General features: G+C 41.3%; 1 protein-coding gene across 6 annotated transcripts; it reads left to right on the forward strand.

The window, feature by feature from the left end:
* Positions 1–423: 423 nt before the first annotated feature.
* map7d3 (MAP7 domain containing 3) lies at positions 424–27,353 on the forward strand. 6 transcript variants are annotated; one of them, XM_054597745.1, is made up of 20 exons: positions 424–560; positions 9,509–9,610; positions 9,949–10,029; positions 10,149–10,312; positions 10,613–10,724; positions 11,597–11,680; positions 12,415–12,522; positions 13,232–13,333; positions 13,750–13,848; positions 15,725–15,850; positions 17,854–17,969; positions 20,230–20,360; positions 20,504–20,724; positions 22,244–22,364; positions 22,454–22,739; positions 22,981–23,034; positions 23,114–23,210; positions 23,448–23,616; positions 24,022–24,314; positions 24,413–27,353. In XM_054597745.1, the coding sequence occupies exons 1-20, from the start codon at positions 515–517 to the stop codon at positions 24,418–24,420; spliced, it is 2,520 nt and encodes an 839-aa protein (XP_054453720.1). In that variant the 5' UTR covers positions 424–514; the 3' UTR covers positions 24,421–27,353. The 6 variants fall into 6 exon arrangements, with proteins under 6 accessions (XP_054453720.1, XP_054453722.1, XP_054453721.1 ...); XM_054597747.1 differs by lacking the exon at positions 15,725–15,850; XM_054597746.1 differs by lacking the exon at positions 11,597–11,680.

The raw sequence follows: 27,353 nt of genomic DNA on the forward strand, positions 1-27,353 counted from the left end.
TGCCTCTCACCCTATCTGTGAAGACTATGTTGGTTCTATTCACTTTCTGTTGGTTTCCGGAAAAGGGTCAGAGTGATACCTCTTTGCCTCTCACCCTATCTGTGATGCCTCTCACCCTATCTGTGAAGACTATGTTGGTTCTATTCACTTTCTGTTGGTTTCCGGAAAAGGGTCAGAGTGAGACCTCTTTGCCTCTCACCCTATCTGTGATGCCTCTCACCCTATCTGTGAAGACTATGTTGGTTCTATTCACTTTCTGTTGGTTTCCGGAAAAGGGTCAGAGTGATACCTCTTTGTCTCTCACCCTATCTGTGATGCCTCTCACCCTATCTGTGAAGACTATGTTGGTTCTATTCACTTTCTGTTGGTTTCCGGAAAAAGGGTCAGAGTGAGACCTCTTCGCCTCTCGCCCTATCTGTGACGTCCACGTCCCCGCGGTGTCGGCGTCCTACCGGCTGAGATGTGTTACGCGCCCCTGGTTTAGAAAAAAACACAGAAGGAAAACTTCACAGAAATGGCGGAGGGCTCCACGACTCTCAAAGGCTTACGAGCCCAAATGGGTAAGAAACCCCGTGTCAGTCGCGCGTGTGTCTTAGCCCGGCGGTGCCTGACGGTGTCTGACGGTGTCGTGATCACTTCGTAGTGTTTGCGGGCTGCTGCCGCCGATCACCGGGTCTCTGAGCACGCTGCCCCGCGGTGAGCTGCTCCGGCTAGCAGCGTTAGCTCGCGGTGCGGGTGTCTGCTGACAATGGATGCGGGGAAAAAAACAACTTCTTCCCGCATCCAAACGTCACGTCACGACTGTCACGACTTTAACGAGGCGCCACGCACGTGTAGCTGAACTTCACCGACTCGTGATCACGTTTCTAAGCGGTGTTGTGTGCGCGCATGCTAAGCGAGGCTAACTGTACCTGCAGCTTGTAGATCACGCTGCTTATCAGTCATCAGGGGATTATTGTCAAAAGTGATCATCTGCTACCCCGACCAGGAAGAGCCCGGGAGGAGCTGCTCCACAGGAACCACCAGGAGAAGAAGGAGAACCAGCAGCAGTTTGGTGGCTTCCTGCCCCTGAACGCCTCTTATCTCACACAGAAGTGGGCTCTTCTCCTCCACGTCCATGGGACAGTTATGCTTATTTGTTGACATATGGCACAGCCCCCCTCCGCTCTCCAGGGAGGGAAACTATAACAATGTCTGACCTGGATTTGAGATAAAGCTGGAGAGTCAGACACTGTCAGACACTGTCAGACACTGTGATAAGAGAACGAGGCTGCAGAGTGGCTCTTTCTGTTACATCTTGATGTCACAAAAGTCTCTCTTAAGCAAAAGGCGCGTTGCTATTTATTTGTAAATGGCACTATATATATATATATCTATATATATATATATATATATATATATATAGATATAGATATATATATATATATATACAGTACCAGTCAAAAGTTTGGACACGCCTTCTCATTCAATGGTTTTCTTTATTTGTATTTTTGTTTTTTTCTACATTGTAGATTAATATTGAAGACATCCAAACTATGAAGGAACACATATGGAATTATGTGGTAAACAAACAAATGCTCAACAAACCAGAATATGTTTTATATTTTAGATTCTTCAAAGTAGTTGAATGAGAAGGTGTGTCCAAACTTTTGACTGGTACTATATATATATATATATATATATATATATATATATATATATATATATATATATATATATATATATATATGCGCGCCAACTGCAGCAGCAAAGTCTCTATCAATGCTTCCCATCCATGCCTCAGCTGGCCCCTTCCAGACGTAGACATTGATGTTTACTGTGTCTGCATCTGTGGGCATGAATGCACAGTTTGTTATGACTCGGGCTGTAGTTTGGCCGGCCGTTTCTTTTAGTGTTTCAGGGTAAGAGGGGAGTTTTCTGCATACCCAGTGTGGGTGTAGGCCTGTTTTACTCCTGGCAATAACTGGACCCCACGAATATAGTCCGTGTTCTTCCTGTTTCCCTTAACTTTTCCATTCAGTCTTTTCAATCTGGAATTTACCTCCACCCAATTCTGTGGTTTTATGAAAATATCCACGACATCGAGAGTGATTTTGAAAGTGGAGGAATCCTGGCACTGTGATGAATAAAAGGATGTCAGTTAGCTAGGCCTCCAGTCAAAGCAAGGGGACTGACAATGATAAAATAATGTTAGGAATCTGGTTCATGTGCATGATCGTTTCCACAAGAATGTGAGCAAGGATAAAATGTACCCTGCTATTATGAAGAGAGATCACACTACTGCAAGTCACACTGCAAGGTTATCCTGATCCTGGCTCAGCAAACGCTGCTGCAGAATTAAAAGCATGAGAAGTATTTCTGAACTGGTCGTATTTAACCAGAGGAGGAAATGGACCAGCCTCAAACTCGGCGTGAACGGCAGTTTCTTGGATCCACTTGGCTTTGCTCTTCTTGCACAAATTTCCCAACCCCTGTCTAATTTTCCACCTTTTGAATTGACTGACAGGTTGTGTTACAGTATACATGTATACACACAGGAAAAGATTTGAATAGCAAAACATGTTCATTTGAATAGGCTATAACTAAGGTCAGACCATCCTCAGAATAGTTTGGTCAAGGCATCAGTTGGTTTGTGTATATATCATAATTATTTCTAGTTTCTTTCTGCAATGTTCTTTTTTCCCCCCTTTCATTTCACATTAGAGAAGACACAAGTCCCCTGACAACTCTGCTTAGAGATCTGGGGTTTGAGGAGGAACTCTCATGCAAACAGTCACATTTTTTCCAATTATTGAAAGTGTATTGCTCTTTTCGATGTTAGCAGACTGTAAACAACTTCATAACACTGGAACATACATTTACTGTGAGGCAGCAAAACAATAAGTTGTGTGAATTAGAGGTTTAGCAAGTAGTAATTTGTTAAATAATTACAGGTGTAATAGACGATTAAAGTCTAAGTCATTTCTGCTATTTGTCGTGTAACCAGTAATTCCAGAGTACTTGTACATTATCGATAACTTTGTAGTATTTACATGTTTGGATACTGTCTGCCATTTTCATAAAGAGAGCTGACAATATACTTTTTTCTCAACAGAGAAAGCTTAATACAACTAACTTAATACTTTAAAAACTGTTCTGCAAGTACTTTAGTTTTGCATTTGGATATGATTGGATCATTTTAATGCCCATCTCCACAAGAGAATATGGTGCACCTAGAAGAAGAGACTCCCTAGGAAACTGGGATGTATCATCATTATCCTGCCAGTACTGCAAATAGCCAAGGCTTAACTTTGCATGAAGAGGTCCTGAGTAATCCCAAAGAAGATCTGGTGTGTGTGTGTGTGTGTGTGTGTGTGTGTGTGTGTGTGTGTGTGTGTGTGTGTGTGTGTGTGTGTGTGAGTGTGAGTGTGAGAGAGTGTGCATCAGCAGTGTTATCTGGGGACCAGAAATCTTGAGCCAGCAATGGGAAGCTCTTTGTTACATAAAAAGCCAAGAGGGTTAATGTTTTAGTTTAAGAAACACAATGCAGTTTCACTGATTTTGGACAATATTAAAAAAAAAAAGAAAGTCATTGCTTGTTTAAGATGTTTAGGTGAATTAACCTGTTGTGTTGCGAGTACTTTTAGTGCTCTGTGGCTTATCGTTGTCCACCCTTGCATTAAGCAGCGCAGTCACTTCCTGTGCTACAAGCTACTTAATTGTACAAAGCAGCTGGGCTCACTAGAGGCTGCAGTTGGAACGAGGGACAAAAAAAAGAGTCCTAACCCACTCTTGCTTCCCCACTATACCTTTGCATTGTCTCTGCAACAGATCCTGCAAAATGTATGTCTAAAGATGCTTGTCATTTAGAGAACTAGCATTTGTTCTTTGTGAGCAGTCAACTAGAAGTGTTATGATGTAATGCAGGTTGGCCTGTTTCCTGTTAAGTGGGGTTTTTTTAGCCCCCAGAGCAGAGTCATCACCGGCCCTCCTGGTGATCTTTACTGCTGCCATAGTAATCAGCAGCCTGAAGTTTGGACTGAATCCATATTTGTGTATGTGCTGCACTCTTTTGAGTCCTCCCTACTTCCTGAAACTACTCGATGATGCTGTAATCTGTATCACAATAGCTCTACTAAATATACGAACTGTATTTCAAACAGAAGAAACAAGTAAGGATGAACAAAGGATATTCCTTTTATTATAAACAGATGAGATGGAGGGGGGGCATGTAACAGCCACATGAATGTACTTGAGGCTTAGAGACAATCATATTTAAAAAGAGACAGCAGCAAGATCAATTTAGGTGTGTCACTCTGCCATTGGATAGAAGAGACCAGCTGTTGAGAACTGATGATATCATGATTGACAGCAAGGAAATTATAAGAGAGCATGCATGAGAGACATGAATAGCAGATGAATGTCTACAGGCCTCAGCATTCAAAATAATTGTCTTCCCGACTGAGGTTACACTAGAGCTTCATATGTCACAACATTACCAGCTGGATTACAGATCAACGACTGAAATACATCACATTAAATAACCTGATAACTTCTTTAATGACACCATGATTTTTGAGTGGAAATGGCGCGCTACGCCCATTGCAGCGTGGATTTTTAACAACCTCAAACAAGCTATAAATACCTGAGCAAATGATTATCTAGCTCTGATAAGGCCATTGATCAACCCGTTGTGTAATAAGAGGCCAGGTTAATTACTAGTGGTTTTGTCCCTCTAACCTATATTAACTTTGAGCTGAGTCTGTCAACGTGTGAAGCACTGATTTATGTTAATTTGTGCAAATCTCCATAGTGATGGATTGATGAGAGGAAACTCTTCTCCACTGATTGGCTCTTTTCATTTCTACGAGCACACCTGGCTCTCTTGAGGTCTGTTGGGGGAAACAGACTCTTACCACATCTCTTTTAACATAAATGTCTGTGTCACTGGAGATTTCATTGTTCATTTTATTCCAAAGGGCTGTATATGACTATGACTATCAGTAAGTTCGGTGAGAAGGAACATCTACTGTTGTTGTGACAACCCGAATTGTAGTAAAATCTTCAGAGCATCAATGTAACAGAAAGGCCTATCAAACTGGATGTTACAGCCAGGGATGTTATGCATAAGTAATCTTGCTTCTACAGAAAGAGTCTGCCTGCTTTTAGCTTGGCTGCTGTTACCTACTCAGCCACTTTGCCTTCCTGTCTGCTTTTACTTCCCTTTAAATACCAGAGAATGCAGAATGAAGTCTCAATTCTGTCATGTCATGTCATGTACTAAGACGTTATACTATTGAAACTTAGTATTTTGGCTCTCAACTACATTGTGTATTATTTTATTTTGGGCAAGTTGATGCGGTTTGTGCTGCCCCTTCAGGTGTTACTGTTGATATGCTGTATGCTGTACAGGCCCAACTAAGTAATTGTTGCTTGTTTTACAAGCTAAATTCAGACATTAGCATCAAAGCTTTACGATGTGTTCCCTCTATTTAGCTATGAATCATCTAATTTCAGACTCCGTGTCTACCTTGATACAGGCCTAAGCATGATTGAGCTCGTCATCCATCCTGAGCTGCTGTGTGCATCACTTAGCAACAGTTACCCTGTTACACAGGCTGCTTGGCATTATTTATTTAATTATTATTTTTCCTTTTGTATGAAGGTTGAGTAAAACAGGGAAGGTCGGGGAAAAGAGATGACGCTTAGCTGGATTCAAACCAAGACATTTTAATTACATAATATGCACAATTGAACCATCCAGATTTAATAGCTCTGGATCTTTTAACATATTTATATTAGAGATTTTAACATATTTTATTTTCTTTGTGTTTGTAATTCATTCATGCCCTAGATTCAGATGGCTTTTCCCTCCGAGTATAGATCGGCTCCTTTAACCCACAGCGGCCAGTCTGTTTTCCTGTTTATTCTCTAGAGGAAAGGAGAATGGTTGTGTTGTCGGAAGGTAACAGCAGTTTCATCAGTGGCCCAGAAATCCATAAGCTTACATACGCTGTCTGTACATACAGTACGAAAAACTGTTTACAATCACCATAGCATGCAAATTTAAGTGTTTCCTTTGAGGTCAGTGTATTCTTTGTGGTATTGTATGATTCATAACACATATATAATCCAATGGCACAGCAATGGTGACTGACTGGAGTAATTAGTTACTCTTTTGTATTGTAAAATATGTTAAAATTGCTGTTAAGTCACAGACATTTTTTCTTTATTTACCCATCGTTTAGCCAAGTCACCAGTGGGGTTTTTAAAAAGGCAGACTTAGAGCAAAAGTGAGGTGACCGTTCCACTGCCACTGGGCATTAGCAGCAGACTTTGACCCTCATAAGCTACTGCTTGACTCGAGAGCATCAATGCTGCTGCAGAATACAAATACTCAGTGTCTGACTGCCACCCTGTCAGCTGCCTTTGCTTTGTCCAGCTCCTGGTACCTCTGACATCTGGGTTGTTACAGCTACTTGAGGATAATTGTTTTCTATAAGAGTAGGTCTTACAATTGGAATCGTATCCTGATAAAATCAGAAATTGAGATGTCATGGTACACAAGAAGGCTACATTGTTTAGATTGATAATAACAAGCTACACTAATACTTAAAATTTGCAGAAAATGTGAATTGGTAAGAATTCTGCTTATGGAAAGACCTCAGTAGAGTTAAATCAAGGTGTGGTCTAAATCTGATTACTATCATATGACTAGATTTTTTTTTTGCATGCATGTCAGTGTATATCTGGAAATATCTTTTAATGTTTTCTCTATAATTTCGCTTGAAACCATTATGTTCACAGTACCGTTAAGTTTTCCATTAGATAAGAAAATACTGCATAGTCCCCTTTGTCAAGTATGTAATTCAATCAGAAGTATACAAAAATAGGCTTTAACATGTGGTTATTTCATGTAGACCTTTTATTTATGGAATTACCAGAGAACCTGCTTTATCGGGATAAATATGTATTTTTATTGAGATATAAAATTACCCATATTAAGATTTTGGCCATGTCGCCTAGCCCTGTGTGTGAGTTATGTAATCAGTCTTAAGCTGGTCCAGATACCCTGCCACGTTGTCTCAGTTCTTCATGTTTGCACTAATACATCTTCCTTTTGGTTCAAGGGTGCAAACAAAGCATATCCAATAGTGAACAAATGTTATCTCCATTTGTCGGTGTCACTTCATGTAGGAACGGCCCTTTGTCCTCTCTTGTTTCCAGAGAGTATGGTAGTTGAGTGTAGCGTCAATTTCCCTACTGATAGGACTTGCACGCCATGCTGTACCACGATCAGTGCCTGTGGTGGGCGCAGCATGAATGTTTTCCATACGCTGAGACAGCACGGTAAAAGGTGTTGCTTACTTTTATGGCTTTAAAATGAGCGCCTTCACGTAACTATTTCAATTCCCTGTAGCTGCTTCTTTCAAATCAAACGTCTATAAGGCTGCACTTCTATGGCTGGTTTATCAAGAAAAGCCTTTTGTGATTCGCTGTTGCAGTGTTTGATGTGAGGTGAGGGGACAATATTACAGGGAGACAACACGCATATGATCATGACTGTGCGTGACGCATCATGACCCACACTGGACACACACACACACACACATATATATATATATATATATATATATATATATATATATATATATATATATATATATATATATTATTCAGTATATTTGGTCAGTAATGGATTTCCTTTTCTGTGACACTACATCCCCTACGTCAGTGCTGGTTTTCCTGTCGACAAGCAAAACTAATGTTTAATAATAGTAATATTTATTTACCAAATTAAGATGTTGTCGATGACCTAATGTGCGATGTTCTTTATCCTATTGACTAAATGGTGCTGGTGTGTTTGCCTGTTCTAGTGCATTTACTAAAAATTGAATACACTTTCCCAAAACATTCCTTTTTTTTATTGATAATTGTAGTCCACATTCTAGGCATTGATTTAGATAAAATACAGTATGATAAAAGCATGTGTGAATAGATGGACTTTCAGCTACTCACTCTCAAGACTCAGATGTTCAAACTTTCTTAACAGTCCATGCATTTTCATTTTATGACCACAAAACATTTGGTGGTTGTGATGTAAAGCAGTGTTTCCATAACTTTTATAATAGGCCTTATCTATAAATCATGAGAGGAACAAATGAATGTCCTGTACTATTTTTACCGCCGTTTCCACATCAAATTATATTATCTGCCATTTTGAAGAGATGAACATTTGATGAAACAAAACTTTGTTTAATGCACGTGTTATTGAGAACATATATTAAACATGTTGAATACTTAATAAATGTTAAGTAAGAAAGAGTTTAATGGCGACCTTTAAAAAAATCTTCTACGACCCACTTGTGGGTCCAAACCCAACTTTTGTAATGACTGATGTAATGTACATGTGATTTGTAGTACCATAAATGTGCTAAAACAGTTTGATCGTTTTAAAGGGACAAGATTACATAAGTGAAGATATAATGATGATGTCAGCGTTTTGCCAGACGCTTGATTATTTGCACATTGCAATCATTTATTGAAATGATTATGGCAACAGTAGGAATTAGACGAGTTAGCGATGGAGACAGTGGGGAACACGGAACAGAGTTAAAAGCGTTCATCAGTAATGTGAATATCCCATGACTGACCATCGTTCTGCCTCTGTCAGCACTTTTGTAATGCTGAATACACATCGACACAGAAGGAAAGAGACCAGAGAAAAGGCTGATACCAGGGCACATAAAGCTTGATCATGTCCTCACGGTTTCCTTCCTTTCTGCCCCTGTATCTCCTACCCATGATTTTCCCACTAATAGTGTCGTTTTAACTTAAAAATGTGCTTTCAACCCTGTTGTAGTCGTGGTGGGCGAGTTGATTTATTTGCTACCTTAAAAGTTTGGTAAACCCTGCCTTTATCTGAAAGTGCTTCATATGGGTTTGGCAAAAAAATGTAAGCTATGCATGCAGCACACTGACATTTTCTCTCTGTGCTGGTTTAAAATCACAACCCCAAATTGGAAAACTAATCAGTTTGGTACAAGCACAAGATGACTAGAAATTGTTCCTATATTGATTTTATGGAGTAGTTTTGCAGAATGGTGTCCACTCGTGGGCATGTCGTTACCAGGAAACTCACAAGGGTTTGATTATAGACATGTCTCTCACAGCAGCCCATCCCTCTGAGCTTGTCACAGAAATCCGTGTATGGTTGGCTACAGGGTTGACCATGAGGGGGGGTGTTATGTCAAATGGCTGAATAGCTGGATTGTTCTGTAGCCTCAAATCGGTTGGATCGCTCTTGAACTAGCATTCCTATGGAAAACAAAGCACAGAGAAAAAAAAGCATTCATACATTTAAACTTTATTGATTTGGACTACCCAGAGCTATTCTGTTTCCTAGATATTAGTTGATATACCTGCTTTGTCAGTCATGACATGAAGTGACTCTAGATCCCTGTGTATGCGTGTGTGTGTGTGTGTGTGTGTGTGTAAACTGTGGGTGTCTGTGTTTTCCTACATACAGCTGCAGCTGCACAGGCACAAGCCGAGGAGCGGCGCAGCCTGTCAGGGAACAGCCCAGGACCTACAACCAACGCACAAGCTAAACCTCAGGGGAGTAGGCCAGGTAAATGACACCACACCTTGACACAGAAACAGATTGGTTCACACTGACACTGCCCCATCACTGCTGTATTGTCTTCCGTAATCTGAACCATGAGATGCAACACAATCCACTTCCACCACCCTGTCAGTATAGCTTACTGCAGGTCAACCTTAGTCATCATCTCATTACTGTAACAGTTGACAAAGCTCATTAATGACAGTCACATGCACACATCTGCCGGCCTAATGCAAAGCTCTTGTAACACAATGCTGCATTGTAATCCCCCCTTTTGTTCTCAGCATACGCATTGCTGCATATGTTATACCTTTTAACCACATATACACATGCATGTGTTGCAGTCATTGACGGTGCTGCAATTAGAATAGACGACCGACTGCGAGTGGCGAAAGAGAGGAGAGAGGAGGCAGAGAAACAACAGGGTAAGGGGGGGGATCCCAGTTTCTGTGTGAACTTATCTTAGCCTGAGCTCAAGACAACGTGCTAATAAGTTACTTTTTTTTCCTGCACACATGCATGCACACACTGTACATGCGGTCAGTTTTAAAAGACTCTCAGATCATGGAGCGGGAGCGCAAGGCCAAGGTGCAAGTAGAGCGTCAGATGGAGGAGCGTCAGAAAAAGGTTGATGAACAGCGAAGAAAGGAGGAGCAGAAACGATTGGCTGTGGAGGAGAAGAGGAAGCAGAAACAGGAAGAGGAAAAGGTAACTGCAGCATAGATTCAGTCTTGAGAGCAGTGCTTGTTGTTGCTTGGTTGATTTGACTTGTGTGACTTAACGAATAGACTTTACTTATAAACACAGGTTTATGCTGCAGAAGATTCAAAAGGAGAGGAAGATCATTTTAATTAAGGAGATTGTTAAGGGGATAACAGCAGTCTTATGCATACATTGTAGTGCTTTTGTGATATTGTCAGGTCTCACTGCCTCTTGGTTGGCGACCGTTGTTGCTCTGCTTTAAATGACTTGCATTTTTCTCTACGTCTGCCCCCTGTAATGCTGCAGGAGCACTACGAGTCAATGATGCGGCGGACATTAGAGCGTAGTCAGCGAGTGGAGCAGAGGCACAAAAGATGGTCCTGGGGAGGACTGTCCACAGACTCAGATGGGCGGACAGGTAGAGGCCCTTTCATAGTATTATCTGTTTTTGTTGTTCAAAAAGGTGGTTGTGTCTTTTTACTGTGTTTCTCCACAATATCAAGCTGCTCTAGGCTTGGGAGCTATTCACTTCAGCTGCCATATTTACTTATTTGTGTTGAATCTCATAGTATTTTTCAAGGTCAGCCATAAGCGCTCAACCTTGTTATCAGTGAAGCTTTATGCATTGCATATCATTTTTTAAAGATCGTCTGAGTTAATAGTTTCAAATCTGAAAACCCACGAAATGAAAAGTCCCCCTTTTTTTGACTTAGAAAGTAGAGCCCTTTTTAAAAAGCTTTTTCTCAACAATCTAATTTAAAGTCAGAAATCTAATCAGATATTTCTAACAGTACTGTCAGATATTGTTAGCTGTCAGGAATTATTCAAACCCTAATTAGCCATGCAGTAACATCAACTCATAACATCCAATTCATTTACTGAGATCTGAGGATATAATGTAAATCACAATTGTAACTAGTCTGTCAAGCTCTCACTCTCACATCACTAAATGCATGTTATCACTTGACCCCTTTGTACAATCACTCCCACTATTCGACACTCAATCAATAAACCTCAATGTTCTGCAGAAATCTGCGTAACTTTCATAATTTAGAAATGCATGGCTCATTTAAATTAGTTTGTTTATATATTGTAAAGGTACCAACTGATTGTCATGAATCTTTGGTGCAACAATTCTGAACACCCAACCAGCATACTTATTGCTTTAGAGACTGGGTGTCAGGCGAAGGCTTGCAGCCAGGCTTGCCTCTTCTCTCTCTCCTTGTATGAAGGATGTTTCTCAGCATCTTGTATTTCACGCTCCCCTCTGGGAACTGTCTTTTCCCACAGGAGACTCTGATGCAAGCTCTTCATCTCCAGTAACTATAGTTGTCTCCCCTGCCTCGCCAGAAAAGCCACCAAGGAGTCGACAAGGTTTTGTTTGTTGATAATTTGCTCACAAACGTAGCAACACAGCATGGACTGGCACTGGCACTCTAGATAGCTTGGTTACCTTTTTATGCTTCCCAACACCTCCTGCCCCACCTGCGGACTAACTGGAAGTTTTTCACTAACAGTTTTGTTGTATGGGGCCTTTGTTCCTAATGTGCCTTGTACTGGGTGAATAGCTGGAAGTGTAGCTTTAGATTGGTCACTCACTCACACTGTTGAGCACTTCCGGGTCACATGGGCGACTTTGCATGGGAGGCCAATTGAATGGCACACAAAAAAACAGGACTAATATCACCGTTGGATTCTCTGCCATGGATCATGTTATATTGGTGATTCTCTCCTCTTTGGAGCGGTCCAAAAGAAGCATCTGTTGTTTACTAACCACCGTGCCTTAAAAAAATGAACATTGTCATTTTGAACATGATATTTAACAGCAAATTCATACTATATATCATGTGTTCATATCACTAAATGTGCACTGCTTTAGTACCACATTAGATCAATGGGTTAACGGGAAAAGTACATCAGTATGTTTTGTTTTTAAGAATTTTATTTAAGGTATATTTATGAAGCAGCATATCACCCTTTGCATATTAGGGGTCTTAGGATCTTGCAGAACCTTGTACTCCCTTGTGTGCACCCAGTTCCCCTCCTCCATTGTCCAACCTCCAGTGTAAACCCCGCCTCCCTTGTCTGTCTCTCCTCCTCCCTCTTAGTGGACAAGCGCTCCACATCCACCATGAACCTGAAACAGCCGTCCGAGGCTGGCATCAGCAAACGCCTATCCTCCTCCTCTGCCACCCTTATCAAATCTCCTGACAAACGTAAGTCTCCTCCCTCCCTCCTTCCCCATTCCCCACTTCCTTATATGGTCCTTCTCCCCCTCCCTACCTCCCTTCCTCCATTCCTCCTACCCCTCTTGCATTATGTGCTGTTTCTTAACCAACGTAGTATGTTCCAAACAGTCTATTATCAGCCATGTAAATGTATTACTCTGATGATTAACGTATTGAGATCTTCTAGGTGACAAACTGGAATATATGGAACAAACTTTCTCTTTTAACTCTTAAGCCTGGAGTGAACTCTGACCCCTGTGCTCTCCATATCCAGGGCTTTAAACACAGACTCACTGGAGCGCTGACAGACTGGTAAAAAGCATATTATAAAGTAGCACTGCCTCTCATCCATTTACTATGCACCTCTATGAAGCATTGGATCACATTTTCAGAATCATAAGAGGTCCCAAGCACCACACAGCATATTTTGATACACAAGAAGTATATTTGATTTTTTTATGAAAAACTAATCAACACAATCAGTTGATTCCTATTTCTTCACAGCTTCTATGGGTTGCCAGTGCCATTTCTTCCTTCTGATATTGTTGATTGCTCTCTTCCTCTCAACTTGTTTAATATTCATACCTTTCCTTTCCCAGGCCTATGAATATATTCTTAAAAAGTCTGAGAGACTTTGAACCATTCACTAAGAGCGATGTGTAAATTCAACATTGGGTGTTTCATCATTGTCTCTCAGGTGTTAAGCCGAGGAGTTCGTCTTGTAATCGGTTGCCTAACAATGGCAATGCTGCTCAGGCCAGTAAGGAAGACGGCAAAAAGCTTCAGGTGGAAAAGACAGGTGCAAAAGATCCCCTCTCCATCCCACGCTATGCTTTCATAATAAAGATGGGCTAATGTGCGCAATATAGCAAACCACCACAGTTAATGGAAAAGAATGTCAACAACTTCCATCATAAGTTAAGCTCTATGACAACCACATAGCAATCTGTCTTTGCTTTGTACATGCTAATGGTTTAAACACTCAGGGCAGTTAATACCACAAATAGGTAACCTGTTTTTTATCAGATTGGGCAGTTACAACTCCCCTCTGTGTACTTAGTCTATTAAACTTCACATCAGCTGCTGTCTGGTCTAGCCTGGTGACTCGCATAAGGCCAAATGAAGTGCACATGACTTGTAGACTGTCTTTGGGGATTCCTTGTTGACTCCTCTCCAGCGCCTGCCTTGGCTATAACTCCACTTTCATGTCCGTAGGCTGCTCCGTCAAGAAGAGAAGCTCCTCCCTCTCACGAGTAAGTGAGGGCAGAGCACAGACCCCTGCCAAGCCTGATAAGGCGACAACGGAAGATCAAGGTGGCTAGCATGAACAATCACCAATCAGTTTTGTCATGCCTCTATCTGCATCACTCAGGCCTCCATTTTCTTTTTTGATAACAAGCATGTTGCTATGACGTTAACTGCTTGCTCATTCTGAATTTGCTCGGTTTTTAAACCTTATCTACAGTTGGCTACTAAGAGGTTCTGGGGATAACCCTTGGCTCATTTTTGTGTCATCAGCTTACATGGGTCTATAAACTGGCCAACTCTTCTCTCCGTGTGTTCCTTCCTTCCGTCTATGTTCCCTTCTAATTAAGTCTTGCTCACTCTGCATTACCCCTAGGCAGCTGCTAAGCCCCTCTAACTATCTGTGATTTACCAGGAACATTCTGCTCGTTCCATGTGTGCCTTAACCTTTCTGCTGTCTTAACCTACCAGATCCTGCAATGTGCCATGTTTTTCACTTACAACTTGTCTTGTTTTAACCATTTTTATTGTTTTCTTTTCAAGTGACAACCCAGGAGTGGTTTTGTTGTGTGCCTTGTCTGCACTAACAAAGTGTATTGTTTTGTTGCCACAGTGTTGATTGTTTTCTCCCTCCAAGATGACTTCATAGCTTGATTTAAGTCACAAGGCGCGTGCTTTCAGTGTGGTGTGTGGCAGTGCCATCCCACCATAGCACCCCCAGAGCACAGAAATGACTCCCTTTAGTCTGTGTATTGCCATTAACCACCAATGCTTTTGTTTGACCCATAGCAATGTCAGCATTCGTACGGAAGATCAGCTGTAAAAATGTTCTGTATACGTCTTTGTTCTGTGTGGTTAGCCTAGACAATAATACAACACAGCTACCATCATTCAAACTGACTTAATACTTCCAACTTGCAAAAATAACACTTAATACATTTATTTCACCAAAAATCTCCCACACAACTATAACCGTAACTCAAACTAACACCCCAGATTCTTAATACCTGGGTGCAGAGCAGCGAGCCGTGCTGCCATGCCCCAAGGGTGAGCACTCAGCAGCTAACAAACAAGTCTGTCTGCAACAGATGTCTTCTCAGTAAGAGCTCCAACGGGAAGTGTGTGACTCTGTACTCTCTTTTTAAAGAGCTAGCATTTACGGAGATGTGGCAAAAGGAACCCGACAACACTTTAACTCTTCTGGTATTATTTCTACTTTGTAGGATAGGTAGCAACAAAGGACTAAATGGGGATTTGTTAATTCTCTCATTTCATGGAAGCAAGAGATATTTGTTTCTGCTGTGAAATCAATGTTAACAATAGTGCTATCATGATATGATGACCATTGCAGTCAGCCGCCTAATTTTAATCAAATTTGCCACCTTCTTTATATTAACCATAGAAAAGTTTTCACAGCAGAAGCTAAATATCTATTGCCAGGTCACAGTCACTTTCCCTATCACTTTTAGGTTTGTTTCACTTCTCATCTTCCTACCCAATAGTTCTTCTCTGCCGTCTTTGAAGTTCACTAATTGATTGTTTTTCCCATCAGCACACCTCCCTCTACCTCAAGGGACCATTGATTTGACCTTATTGTCTACCTTGACTAACGTTTTAACTGATATTCAGTTACCAGACAATCAGTATTTGGTCTGTCTCAGCACTTTTCCATGGCATCCTTTACCTTACTGTCTCTTACTGACTGTCCTCATTTTATTGAATATCACTGAAAGTTAACAGTTTAAAGACAATTGATAAGGAGCCCATGTAAGATTACTGAGACATAACCTTTGGTTGTTTATGTTGATTCTCTTTTGTTGGTTAAATCACATGGTGACCCCTCCTACTCCCCTTCTGTTTTGCCTTCATCCCCCATTCTCATCCACTCTCTCCTTCTTGGCCTCTTTGTTCTCCTCTGTTTTTCGGGTGATTTTCGGCCGTGTAGCTCGCAGGCCACCGGCCGGCACTGTGGATGGAGAGGTCCTTAGTCGCCTGCTCACCCCCACCCAGGCCTCACTAGCTAGGAGCAAGAGCGCCGCCGCCCTGTCAGCTGAAGGAACAAATGCTCCAGGTAACCTCGGAGACCCTGACAGATAGGAAGGATGGCTAGACATAGACCTTGGTCCTCCCTACTTGCCCTCATTATATCAGTAGAAATTCAACCCAGCGCTCCCAGTATCATTCACTAGATCTGAGCTCATATCCCAGTGCCCTTCGGCAGACCCTCATGCTTTTGAAACAGTCCTCTCAGAGTTCATAGTGGCCTCTTGGCGGTGTTGGTGGTGGAATTACCGAAGCTGCTGATCAGCTCCATGTATTTAAAAGCCGCTATTGTAACGATCAGCTGTTTATGTTATGCATGTACAGGAATTATTTGCAGTAAAGTACACTCATGTGAGAGAGCATAGTTACTCAGTAAATATTGACACACATACACACACGGGTCCAGCTCACATGCATTCTGACACAATTGGCTGTTGTGTGCTGAGCTGAGCTGAGCAGAGCAGGGCAGACTTGGCTGGGAGCATTTCGAGGAGCCTCAGGGACCATGCTGGGAGATTTGCTCTAAGCTGCTTACCTGGTGGTTCGCGTTGCGTCAGAATGAGACTGAAGTGCTGTTGCATGTGTTCTGGTAGTGAGACCAGAGTGCTGGGGACTCCAATACATGTTGATGAAAGAGTAATTACTGGCTTTTCCATGGAATATATGGCCTTGAAGTTGCGCTATTCAAACTCCGGGATGTCCCCATTCTGGCATTAGAGTTTGTTCTGACATTTTGTAGTATAATTGCCTCAGAAGCTGTCCAGGTGAGGTGTTAAGTCTCACTGGTTGACCTGCATGCTTTACATTTTAAGTGAACTGTTTCAGTGTTATGTTACGATGGATGTGTTCTACAGTATTTAAGGCGGAGATTAAGGGTATATATAGTCCTAGACTCAGCAAGGTTGAAAGAACTGTACTGTAAAGCGCTGAGTCATTCCAAAGCTGCTACTGTATTCCCCGTGTTGGTTTTAGGCTGTGGTGTTTATTGACTGGCCATTACAAACCCATTAGCAGCTATAGATCTTCTGCTAAGTATAGCCCCAGTAGAAACATGACACATCTGCATTAGCAGCAGCAGCAGCAGTGGTTGCTCATGGCAGGATACATTTCGTAGTCAACATAGCTGGTCTGTGGTCAGAATTAATAACAAAAAGCATTTGTGAGCAGGCTGTGGAAGGGAGAGTTCTTCAGGTCTCAGGATTATCATGGCTAATCCCTCAATCTGACACAGCAAGATCATAGCCAGTGGACTACAGTCTTTACTATCCTTACTACATACAGGCTTCACTACACAGCAGCTCAGCATCGACATTTTGGACAATTGAGATTTAAATTGTAAGGTAATGTTAATGCCAGAGGCAGTTTTGTCGTGAAACTACAGCAAATGTTGCATTCAATGTCTAATCCAGAGTCTGGAGAGTTACATTATGATGTCAGGAAGAACGGAAAGATTGCAAATTCACATTTTTTAGTAAATGATGCTGAACACAACACAATCAACATTTTTTGTGCGTTTAGTGTACTAATAAATCTGTGTGATATGTGTTTGCAGTGTTTGTCGTACTGTGTTGGTGGTAGGTTTTGTGTAGTGCGTGCTGTGCTGTGGTTCTTGGTGTTGGGGTGTGTTCATGTTGTGTTCAGAGGCTTTTGCACCTGTGGAGTGTCTGGGTTTTTTGTGAGATTGTCGCTCCCTGCTCCTCATGTCTTCTGTAATCTGCAGCTCAATCAAAGCTTCAGAAATCAAGCTGTTGCCTGCCTACTGTGCTATTTCTAACAAATCGCTGTTCTTTTGTGCTCTTGTCCCCTCACAAAACACACTCTACTTCATTTCTTTCAACCATCATCTGCCCTCCCTTCCTCTCTCCCTGTCTCCTTCATTCTCTCTCTTTTGCCTCCACTGTCTTTATTCTTCTTTTCTTTGCTGCTTTGCTGCCCAATTCGGCCGCTTATCCCGCCTCCCATTGGTTAATGCCCCCCTGGCCCTGCGATGACTGTGTCCTTTACCAGAGTGTCACCTGTGTCCTCGCTCAGCCTCTGCCAGTCCCCTGCATCCACCACGGGGGCCTGTGCGCAGCCGCAGCATTGACCGACAGAAGAGCGGAATGACCACCTCTGTGTCGGCCGACGGAGCCCTCGACCCCTCAATGGTGAGAACACCTTTCGACTTATTATTACTAACACCACTGGCCAGAACCTGACATTCACAAAAATACATGTGTAAAGCTGTTAATGACCTAATGTGAAAGCTTTCAGCGCAGTAAGTGATTTCCTGAACATCCTTCCGGTGCTCTTCTCCTTAAGCTGTGTTTTTGAATCCTCATTGAATAAGTATGTCTTATATGGCTATGTGAGTGTATACTTAGTATCAGTCATGTAAAACAGAAATGCATGTGCTAGCTGACAGACTGATATTGTTTCCTGCATGAGGTCCGTTTACTTGTACGGTATTTAAAGAAAAAAATTGAAAACGTTTCATTTGGGGGGTCCAGTCACTTTGGAATCCCAATTATAGGTGTTGTATGGAAACCCCTATTGTAACATGACATCACTCTCAAGATTTAACCTATGATATCTAAATGATGACAATGATATCTCAATTTGAGGATTTTATTAATTAATTTACGATACACCTATGGAGTCAGTAGGATCATTTGAATATTTTACAGCCCTGTGTTAGTCAGTCTGTTTGCATTTACTGAGGGATTATTTAATCTTGTCCATTTTCAAACTACAGAGAGGTATATATATTTAATTGACATTGGTCGAGCAATGACAACTCTGCTTCAAGGTAGTATGACATTCTCGTTGTACATATAAGCTAGATACTGTGTATTATCAATTTTTTTTATAAACTGTTAGGGAACAGAATTAAAAAATATATTATACAGTACAATGTATATTATAGTGCTGCGTTTGTAAAACCATGTTGCCTTTTAATTTTAGCAGTAGTATGGTTTTATTTCCAAGGCAAAGTCATTAAATTTGAATATCGATGGACTGTAAAATAATTTAAATACTGGGCACATGATTTAGTAGCAATAGAAGAAGCGACACCATTTGACAGCACACAGACGTCTTAAGCAGTGAGAACACATGCAGTCTTCTCTGCATTGAAATGACATTGCTCAGAGTAATAAGCAGACGGCACCAAAGACTCAGACAGACAGATTTATATGCACATATCTGCTTATTTGCCTGTCAAAGTACTTCTGCAGGATGCTAACCATAGGGAAATGTTGTTCCTCCAGCTGCTCTCTGACCTCATAATATGAATGTGTTGATACGTTGCGCAACATGGCAACACTCATAACTGATATCTCAGATGTTCTCTCTTGGTGGCCCGTAGTGCCTGGCTCCTTCTCTCTCTCTTTCCATCTCTCTCATAACGTGCCTGTCCTCCTCTGTGACAGTCAAGGCTCTCATTGTCGTAGCGTGAGACAAAGGGATCAACAGTGGCCTGATCACGGACAGATCAGACCATGCAAAGCAGACCCCACCCTGACCCTGGGGCCTATTGTAAAAAGCCTTTGACTTTCCTCACCGTGTCATTGTCTTCTCTCCTACACATGCACAGATTGGTGTGGAGATAATTCACAGTTTATCACTCAGGCGTTGCGAGACACTTTGGTTAAATTTTGTTTTAAAGTCAGACGAGTTAATCCGCCTGCCTTCAGAGGGGGTATTTCTTCGATCAAAAAGTTTTAAAGATAACAACTTAAATGGTGCAAAAACACACTATGTAGGTTTTCTTCACGCTTCCTTCCTTTGCTTCACAAATGATATAAGTAGGGTGGTACTGTATGTTTGTGTCTGTCTGAGTGTGACATGGTTAACCTTGCTGTACCGTCATCATGTTTACGCCGCCAAACATAGCACATGATTAGCATTAAAAATAGATGAATATAACCTGATACATGGCTCATTCACAGCAGCATTGTAACATTGTTTGATGGGCCAGTGAAACTAAAATACTTAAAAAGGAGTTTAATTATCAATTTTCATTTGAATTACAGTTACTTTGTTATGATGTTGGTGTAAATTGTTTACTTTTTCTAACATTTTTCTTCCATAATTCTGGATACTTTCACCTCTTTTGGGCCTCTAAAAGAAAGTTAATGATACATTTAAGTCAATGATACAGTTTGGTTTAAGTGCTTACAATTGATGTCCACATAAAGGCTCTGATGATGAGGGATAACGGGTAACTCTTGCTTCACAAGTTGTAGCGAGTACTCATTAGGGTGGTGGACTGACCCTTTTTCAATGTCAATACAACTTTAATTACAACTGTTCATGACGCAATGATATTTAAATCAACAATGATTATAGCTAAGGGTGTTTGTAAGGAGTTGTTAGCATGATCATGAATGACCTCCTCACTTCTGTCCCTTCTCTATGGGCCTACAGAAGGACAAGCAGTTAACATCACCTGGAGGTCAACGTCCCGCCTCTCCATCTACCACCCTGGGACGCAACCGTTCACCATCCCCAGCCCCCAACCCGGCCCCGAAGAGGACGCCCTCCCCAACAGTACCCAAGTAAGACTACAAGGCTTCTCCAACACAGCTTTAGTGATTTAGTGATATTTTAATTCAAGTGTTTTGAGAGTTTGTATGCAGCCTTTCAATTTTGCTTTAATTTAAAAACACAAATGGACTCAACTCACACTTTTCTCTTACAGGCAAAGTCCCAGGACACGCCCACCCTCACCGGGTGCAATGAAACAACGGCCCCCATCCCCCCAGCCCACATCGGCCAAACCGCCGCCTATCCAGAAACCAGCTCTCACTCCGACAGGGCCCCCCACCTTAAGAAAGAGGGACTCCAAGTCCAAGGATCTGTTACCTATCCAAGCTGTGTCTCCACAGTCGACTGATTCCAACAAGACCAAAGACAAAGATGGTGAGCAATTCCCAGTGATAAGAATACAGTCCACAATATAAATGTTTTACTGTATTGTTATATCGAACACTATAGAAGGTCTTTCATAATGGTACAAAACATGTAAAACCGGTTCATATAAAGGCGGGCTTTCCAACCATGGTCAGCTAACAGAATTTAATTAGTCAGTACCAATATTTGCCAAGGCTGATCGTTCTTCTGGCAACCAGGATGTTTGCACTGGTGCACAGAGACATGGTGTCCGTTTCAGGAAAAGAAGTGACCCAGTGAGATATCATTTTCATCTTGACTATATAAATATTAATGATGCAGATCCAAACCTACTTACACTCCCAGAAGAGCTCAAAGTAATGTCCTTGTTGACATATCACTGAAGCACATCTTGATCCAGAGAATCAGCTTTGAATAATTTGGTGCTCCTTAATTTTTAAAGTATTGATCATTGATTATTCCTACACAACTTCTTGCTGGTTATTCTCCTTGTATTCATTGCCACACGTGTTCCATTTACACTTACATTATACATACTGAACTAAGGGAATGCAAAAAGTAATAAAAGGAGGAAACTAAAAAAGCTTATTTGGTAAACCAAACTGTTAAAGCTGCAGAACTACATAAGAATATTGCTCTAATTCTATTTTCGACATCTTCTTTTGTGAGTTTAGCTAACTAAGCCCCTTTCATGGGGACCAAAAAAAAAAAGATCAGTCCTTATTCCCGTTTGACCTCTCGCTCTCTCTCTCTCTATCTTATCAGATGCTCACAGCGGCACCTTGACTTGACTTGAGCAGATTAAAATGGAGCCTCTAATACACAGACCATAAACAGAATAGTGTGTGTGTCTGTGTATGTGTTTGTCTGCTGCAATCTGACGTGGCACCAGCTCAGTTTGCAATAAATCTCAGTGGAGCAGGAGCCATATTAGGTTCCATCTGGAGTCACATCTTGTTACAGACCTCGGGTTGTTGCTGCTGCCACCTCCTGGAGGGAAGCATTATCTGCAAGATGAAATAGCTTAATAATGATTTATTACTATATGCAACTGGGCACAGCACTTTGCATTAGAAAGATGTAAAAATAAAATTGTAGGTGGCACAGTTTAGGTGTACAAATGTATGTTTAGGAGTGTATGAAAAGGTAAATGCATAATATATATGCCATTTAATATTATCAAATCAACTGGGACACTTTGTATGGCTGAAATAACCAGAGGAGAATGTCTGTCTGTTTTTGATTCATCAACCAAATGAACGCCTGACTGTGATACAAAAATCTGATGGAAATCTCAATGTGTTGAAGTCCTGCTCATTGACACTCAGAGATATTGAAGGGATCATTTCTGAAATGTGACTATATCCCCTCAGAGAGCACAGAGACGATCATGTGAAAGTTACATAGCTCAGCCCTTTGGAGGGCCAGATGTTGTGGTCTCGGGTTGGCACTACATTCAGAAATTGGTGAGACATAAAGTGCTAAACGGATTTTCAATATTTGTCTTTCCACCTGTCCCACCCTAAAGCCTCGACAGGCACCAACTCGGCCGCTGAGGCAGCCAAGATCCTGGCAGAGAACCGCAGACTGATGCGAGAGCAGAAAGAGAAGGAGGAGCAGCTCAGGGTGCAGAGGGAGGAAGAGGAGAAGTAAGATTATTGATTATCTCTTAAAAACATGATATTTTACCATTTTGCATGCCTTCAAGCCATTCAATGCTGTTTCTTTACTCTCCCAGGCTGAGAAAGGAGGAAGAGATGCGTTTAGCAGAGGAGGCTCGACTGATACGCGTGGAGGAGGAGAAGAAGCTTGCAGAGGAGAAGAAAATTAAAGACGAGGAAGATGCTCGCCTAGCAGAGGAGGAGCGGGTGAAAATGGCAGAGGAGGAGGCAGTGAAACAGGCCGAGCTCCAGAAGGAACGGGAGGAGGCCGAAGCCAAGGCCTTGGAGGAGGCAGAGAGAGTCCGTGTGGAGAGAGACCGCATCATGCAGCAGAACCAGCAAGAACGAATGGAGAGGAAGAAGGTATAGATAGACCGATGAATCTTCTCTTTATTTGGGTCTTCAATAATCTGGTATATTGATATATAAACTCCTAGGCATTAAGTGCCTACACTACTTTTGTTTACATTTTACTACATTTATCCAGGTTGGCTTCTCCTTTTAAATGATTTAATCAATGAACACATGAACAGATTTTTTCTCATTGTGTTGGTCTCAATTAAACATTATTTTAAAAAGATGTTTTTTTTTTTTTCCTTTTCAGAGAATTGAAGAAATAATGAAAAGAACAAGAAAAGGGGACCAAAGTGACTTGAAGGTGAGCTCACATTCATTCAGCCTCATCATCGACATTGACTGTACGTTAAAACTAAACCTTGTTTGTGTCTCCTGCGTAGGGTGAAGGAGGAGATGACGATAAACAGGAGGATGGAGAAGATGGAGAAGATGAAGATGGAGAAGAGGGAGAGGAGGGAGAGGACTGTGATACTCAGAGTAAGTGTTCCCATCCCCTAATTTTCACACTGAGGGCAGGTTTAGAAAGATGTATTCATCACTGCATTTATGAGTTGGTACTTTGTCACTGAGAGTGAAGGTGTGTCCTCCCCTATTTGTGTTTGTTTGAATATACTTAACATACACAAACATGGGTTGCTTGTGTGAATTTACGTAATACTCAACGAGACTTATGACTTGTCTCATACAATTCTGTTTCCTCCATTGACATCGTAGGCCAGCCAGATGACCTCGCCATGGAGGATGACAGAGACGAGTGCGGTCTGCCCTCTGGCGAGCCGGTGGCACAAAGAGAGGAGCCTCTGGGCAGCGTGAACGGAAAACCAGAGACAGACGACAAGGAGAATAACAATGGCATTAGCACAGCTGGGACTCATGCAGTAAGGTATGACTAGAGAGAAACGATAATGAGGAATGACTACAGAAGATAATGATGTATGGCCATAGAATGCAAGATAATGAGTCAGCACTACTAAATAATTGTGACAGAAATGTAATGGTTTCCCACATGCCAGCAGCCACATGTTAACTCCAGAGAAGCACCAATTTTGTCACATTTGTTTGTTTTATAATTTGTTAAATAAAGCAGCGCCTTACTGTTTCAGGAAAGTAAAAAGTGAAACTATGTATTTTTAATGTGCTTTTTATTTAAAGATGTTCTTCTTCAGTATGAAATATTGCTAAGAAGGACTAACACATTGTTAGCTTTTTCTTTTCGGGAGAAATCTGTCTTTCACCTTCCAAATCACTCACCTAACCATTTACCTCTCCCCTTCCTCCCCCTCTCCAGTCCAGCCCCTAAGAGCCGCCTTGTCGAGGGCTCGGAGTTCCTGAATGAGCAGGACTCCGCCAAGGTGGGGTTGGTCTCCGGTCTCAACGGTAAATCCAACCAGTGGAGCTTCGAGGAACTCATTGACCTCAACGTCCACTCTAAGACTCTGCCCCTCATCAAGGCAGAGGACTGTAACCAGGTCTTGATCAACTGTGACGGGAGCTCAGATGGGACCAGGGTAGCCTTCGAGGACAAGGGAACCCCCGTCAACACCCTGCATTCCTCTAATCAACCCATAGAAGCCCTTTCAGGTGAGGAGACACTTACACTTATTCACCTATTTGGAACGTTTTGACATGATTTGACATCTTATTAAAGACCCTAACTCATTTCTTCTGTGTTTCTGTAGAGATTTGATGCTGCAGCCGTTGCTGAGAAGCCTCTTACTGTTGCACTCGTAAAGTTCCTGTCCAGCTGAGCTCCTTTAAAAAAATGTCCTCTACCAGTCCCAAACAGCTTCCTCCTCTTTCTCCTCCTCCTCCCCCAGAAGGAGGAGCACAAGGTGAAGTGGAAAGACCACCCAAAGTGCTACATTTGCACCCCCATTGTGAGGAAACATATATATTTAAATTATATATATATATATTAAAAAAAAAGTTATGCTTCAGGGAAATTCCATATATTTCGTCAACTTGCTTGCGTCAGGTCTCTTTCCTCTTCCTCTTGTGTTAAATTTTTGTTTTCTATTTGGTGTCCAAATTTGATGATGTTTTTTAAGAGTTTTGTCTTTGTCAGGGGTGCATTTGATGTAATTTATTAATTTTGGCTTCTTTGTTATCGTAATAATTGTTATCATATGTTTAGTCTTTTTGTTTTCTCTTGTGTGAGAATATTCCAGGACACATGCACATTTGGCTTTGTGATTTGAATATCGTGAGTTAAAGGAAGGAACGTTATTACATTCTGTTCTGTCTGGGGTTTGGTAAGGATATCAGCATCCCAAGTTTTGCATGTGATTCATCGAAAATTACTTGACCGGCTGCTTTTCGCAGCATCCAGCAATATGGCCTTACCATTTTGTTCTCAAACTTCTAATTTAAAGTGTGAATATGCTAAATTGCTTGTGCTGAAGCTCATGCTAACACAGTTCAGCACTCATCTGTCATGTGCTTACGCTTGGGAGTGGATTCTGTATTCATACCTCCCATCAGAACTCTTCAGCCCCATTTTTCTGTCGCCCATCTTCTCTCCCCATGTGTTTGCTTCTTCGGCCTCTAGAGGGCATCAGGAACACAACTCCAACTGTTACATTTAAAGCTGAATAGTGTTGAGATTCATTCAAAACACTGTAGTGAATTCACATGTTCAGTGAAGCTTCTTCAGTTTGTTCATGTAGGGCTTGTTTAAGTTTTGTTAATTTTTACATATGTATATAGAATTTATGTTTACTAACAACATCATTGTAATTTGCATTAGAGTCTTAGTTCATCGAGTTTTAGTCTCCACTGACTGCATCCGAACCACACAACTGTTTGAATAAACATAACAGCAACATACTATCTTAACAGCGGAAGTCCGTTAGTTTCATTCACAGCTGCTTTTTAACTTCTTAAGGCGGTTTCTGTTTGTTACTGAACAGAACATGAATATTAGCCTAAAGCTAAAAATCAGGTTTCCAATTATCTGGTTTTAATTTAAGCTTAACCAACACATCAATTCACACTTTTCCATCCATCCTTCTGTCTGTGCGGTTCCTTCATCAGTTACATTTATTTCCCATTAACTAGCCGTCTTTAAAAATTCTCAACTCACTAGCTGCTACATCTGACTAAATGCATTTCAATTATTTTATATAATATAAAATTTGGCTGTTTTGTTTATATATGAAAATACATTTCTACATATATTTAAGTGTTTCTTGTATTGTGTATATAATCAGTATTAGGCAAATGAAGCCATGTTTAGGATGGAGTGGTGGCAGGATGTGGATAATTGAAGTCTCTGTGTATGTGACCATGCTATACTGTGTTAGGTTTCGGTTCGACTCGTGCCCTGTGACGGGGTTGTCGGGTTACGTTTGGAGCAGCCTGGAAACATTTACATAAAGCCCTCTTCCACATGAGCTCTGCAAAAAAAAAATGGGCCACTATTTCTGAAAAATCTGGTGTGTGTATTTGTATGTATGTTTGAGCGCTTTCAACCTCATTTACCTTAGCTCTGATTCTGAATATTGCCTCACAGTGACTAAACAAGGTGACAGTTTGATGGCCAGTTGTCACAGCCCTCAGCAAAATGTCTGACCCATGAACAAAGTAAAGGCTGTGCCTCTTAGTGATGTTTTAACTGTCATCAAAACATGGTTTCTATGTTGTCTAAGGGTTTGTGGGGATACTTATGGTCGGCATATCAAATTGGGTTTTAACTATTCTTTGTAGTACGAGCAGGGAACATGCACCAAACAAAATATGTCACAGGTCAGACTGGTTTTCTGTCTCATTTTTTCAAAAACTGAATTGAAATCTTGAATACCTTATGCTTGAACAGTCCAAGCACGAGGTTTGGGGACCTTTTATTTCTGCCTTGTTCTCTGCTGTCTAACTCAAATCTCTTTGTACATAAAGACTAGAAGCTTTACATCTTAGCTTTGATTAATTCTCTCAAAGAATGTAACAGACTCCATAAACCGTCCTTCATTATTTACCGTGTCTCTCAGAGCTGCCCTCCTCTTGGCTTTCATCCATTATTCATTTAGAAAACATGATACTCTTTGCACTGTTACAAATTACTCCCTATGTTTAAGGATGGTTACTGAGGAGTAGTTTTAGTGTACTGAATCGTAGGAGAGTTGTGTGATATTCTGGAAGAAAAGAAAAAGTAATCTGTTCCCTCCCAAATGTTTTAGTCTTATTAGTAATCCCAAACTTGCCTGCATCCAAATTCCCCCCAAACTCTTCTTACTCATCTTTCCACTCATGTGTAGCATTTGCTGGGGGGCTGTTGTAGCTGCTGCTCGAACAGATACTGTATCTCTTCCAAGTCCTGCTGTATCTTCGAGGGCTCGAGTACAGAGCTGACTGCTTTAAATCCACAACTTTGTCTATAACAATAGGATAGAACGGTGCCTTAGAATGATATTTAGTATTTTATTGTATTACACTTAACTAAGAAAGCTTTTCCTTACCTCGGCCTCGACAATCAAGTCTATCCAACCAGGGCGACTAAGTGAATATGAATATTTTTTTCGAAGAGTTACAGACCTAACAACGCCCTGTCCACGAGTAAAATTTGTACTGTAAATATATCTTAAGTGTACTGAGAAGATACAAACTGTTAATACAAATAAAGTCTTG

Source organism: Anoplopoma fimbria, chromosome 4 (genome assembly GCF_027596085.1).
Source record: "Anoplopoma fimbria isolate UVic2021 breed Golden Eagle Sablefish chromosome 4, Afim_UVic_2022, whole genome shotgun sequence".
Classification (NCBI taxonomy): Eukaryota; Metazoa; Chordata; class Actinopteri; order Perciformes; family Anoplopomatidae; genus Anoplopoma; species Anoplopoma fimbria.

Coding starts and splice junctions, on each gene's coding strand:
- map7d3 (XM_054597745.1), top strand. CDS start 515: ATGGCGGAGGGCTCCACGACTCTCAAAGGCTTACGAGCCCAAATGG. Junction 22,365..22,453: donor CAGAGGGAGGAAGAGGAGAA/GTAAGATTATTG, acceptor TTACTCTCCCAG/GCTGAGAAAGGAGGAAGAGA. Junction 22,740..22,980: donor AACGAATGGAGAGGAAGAAG/GTATAGATAGAC, acceptor TTTCCTTTTCAG/AGAATTGAAGAAATAATGAA.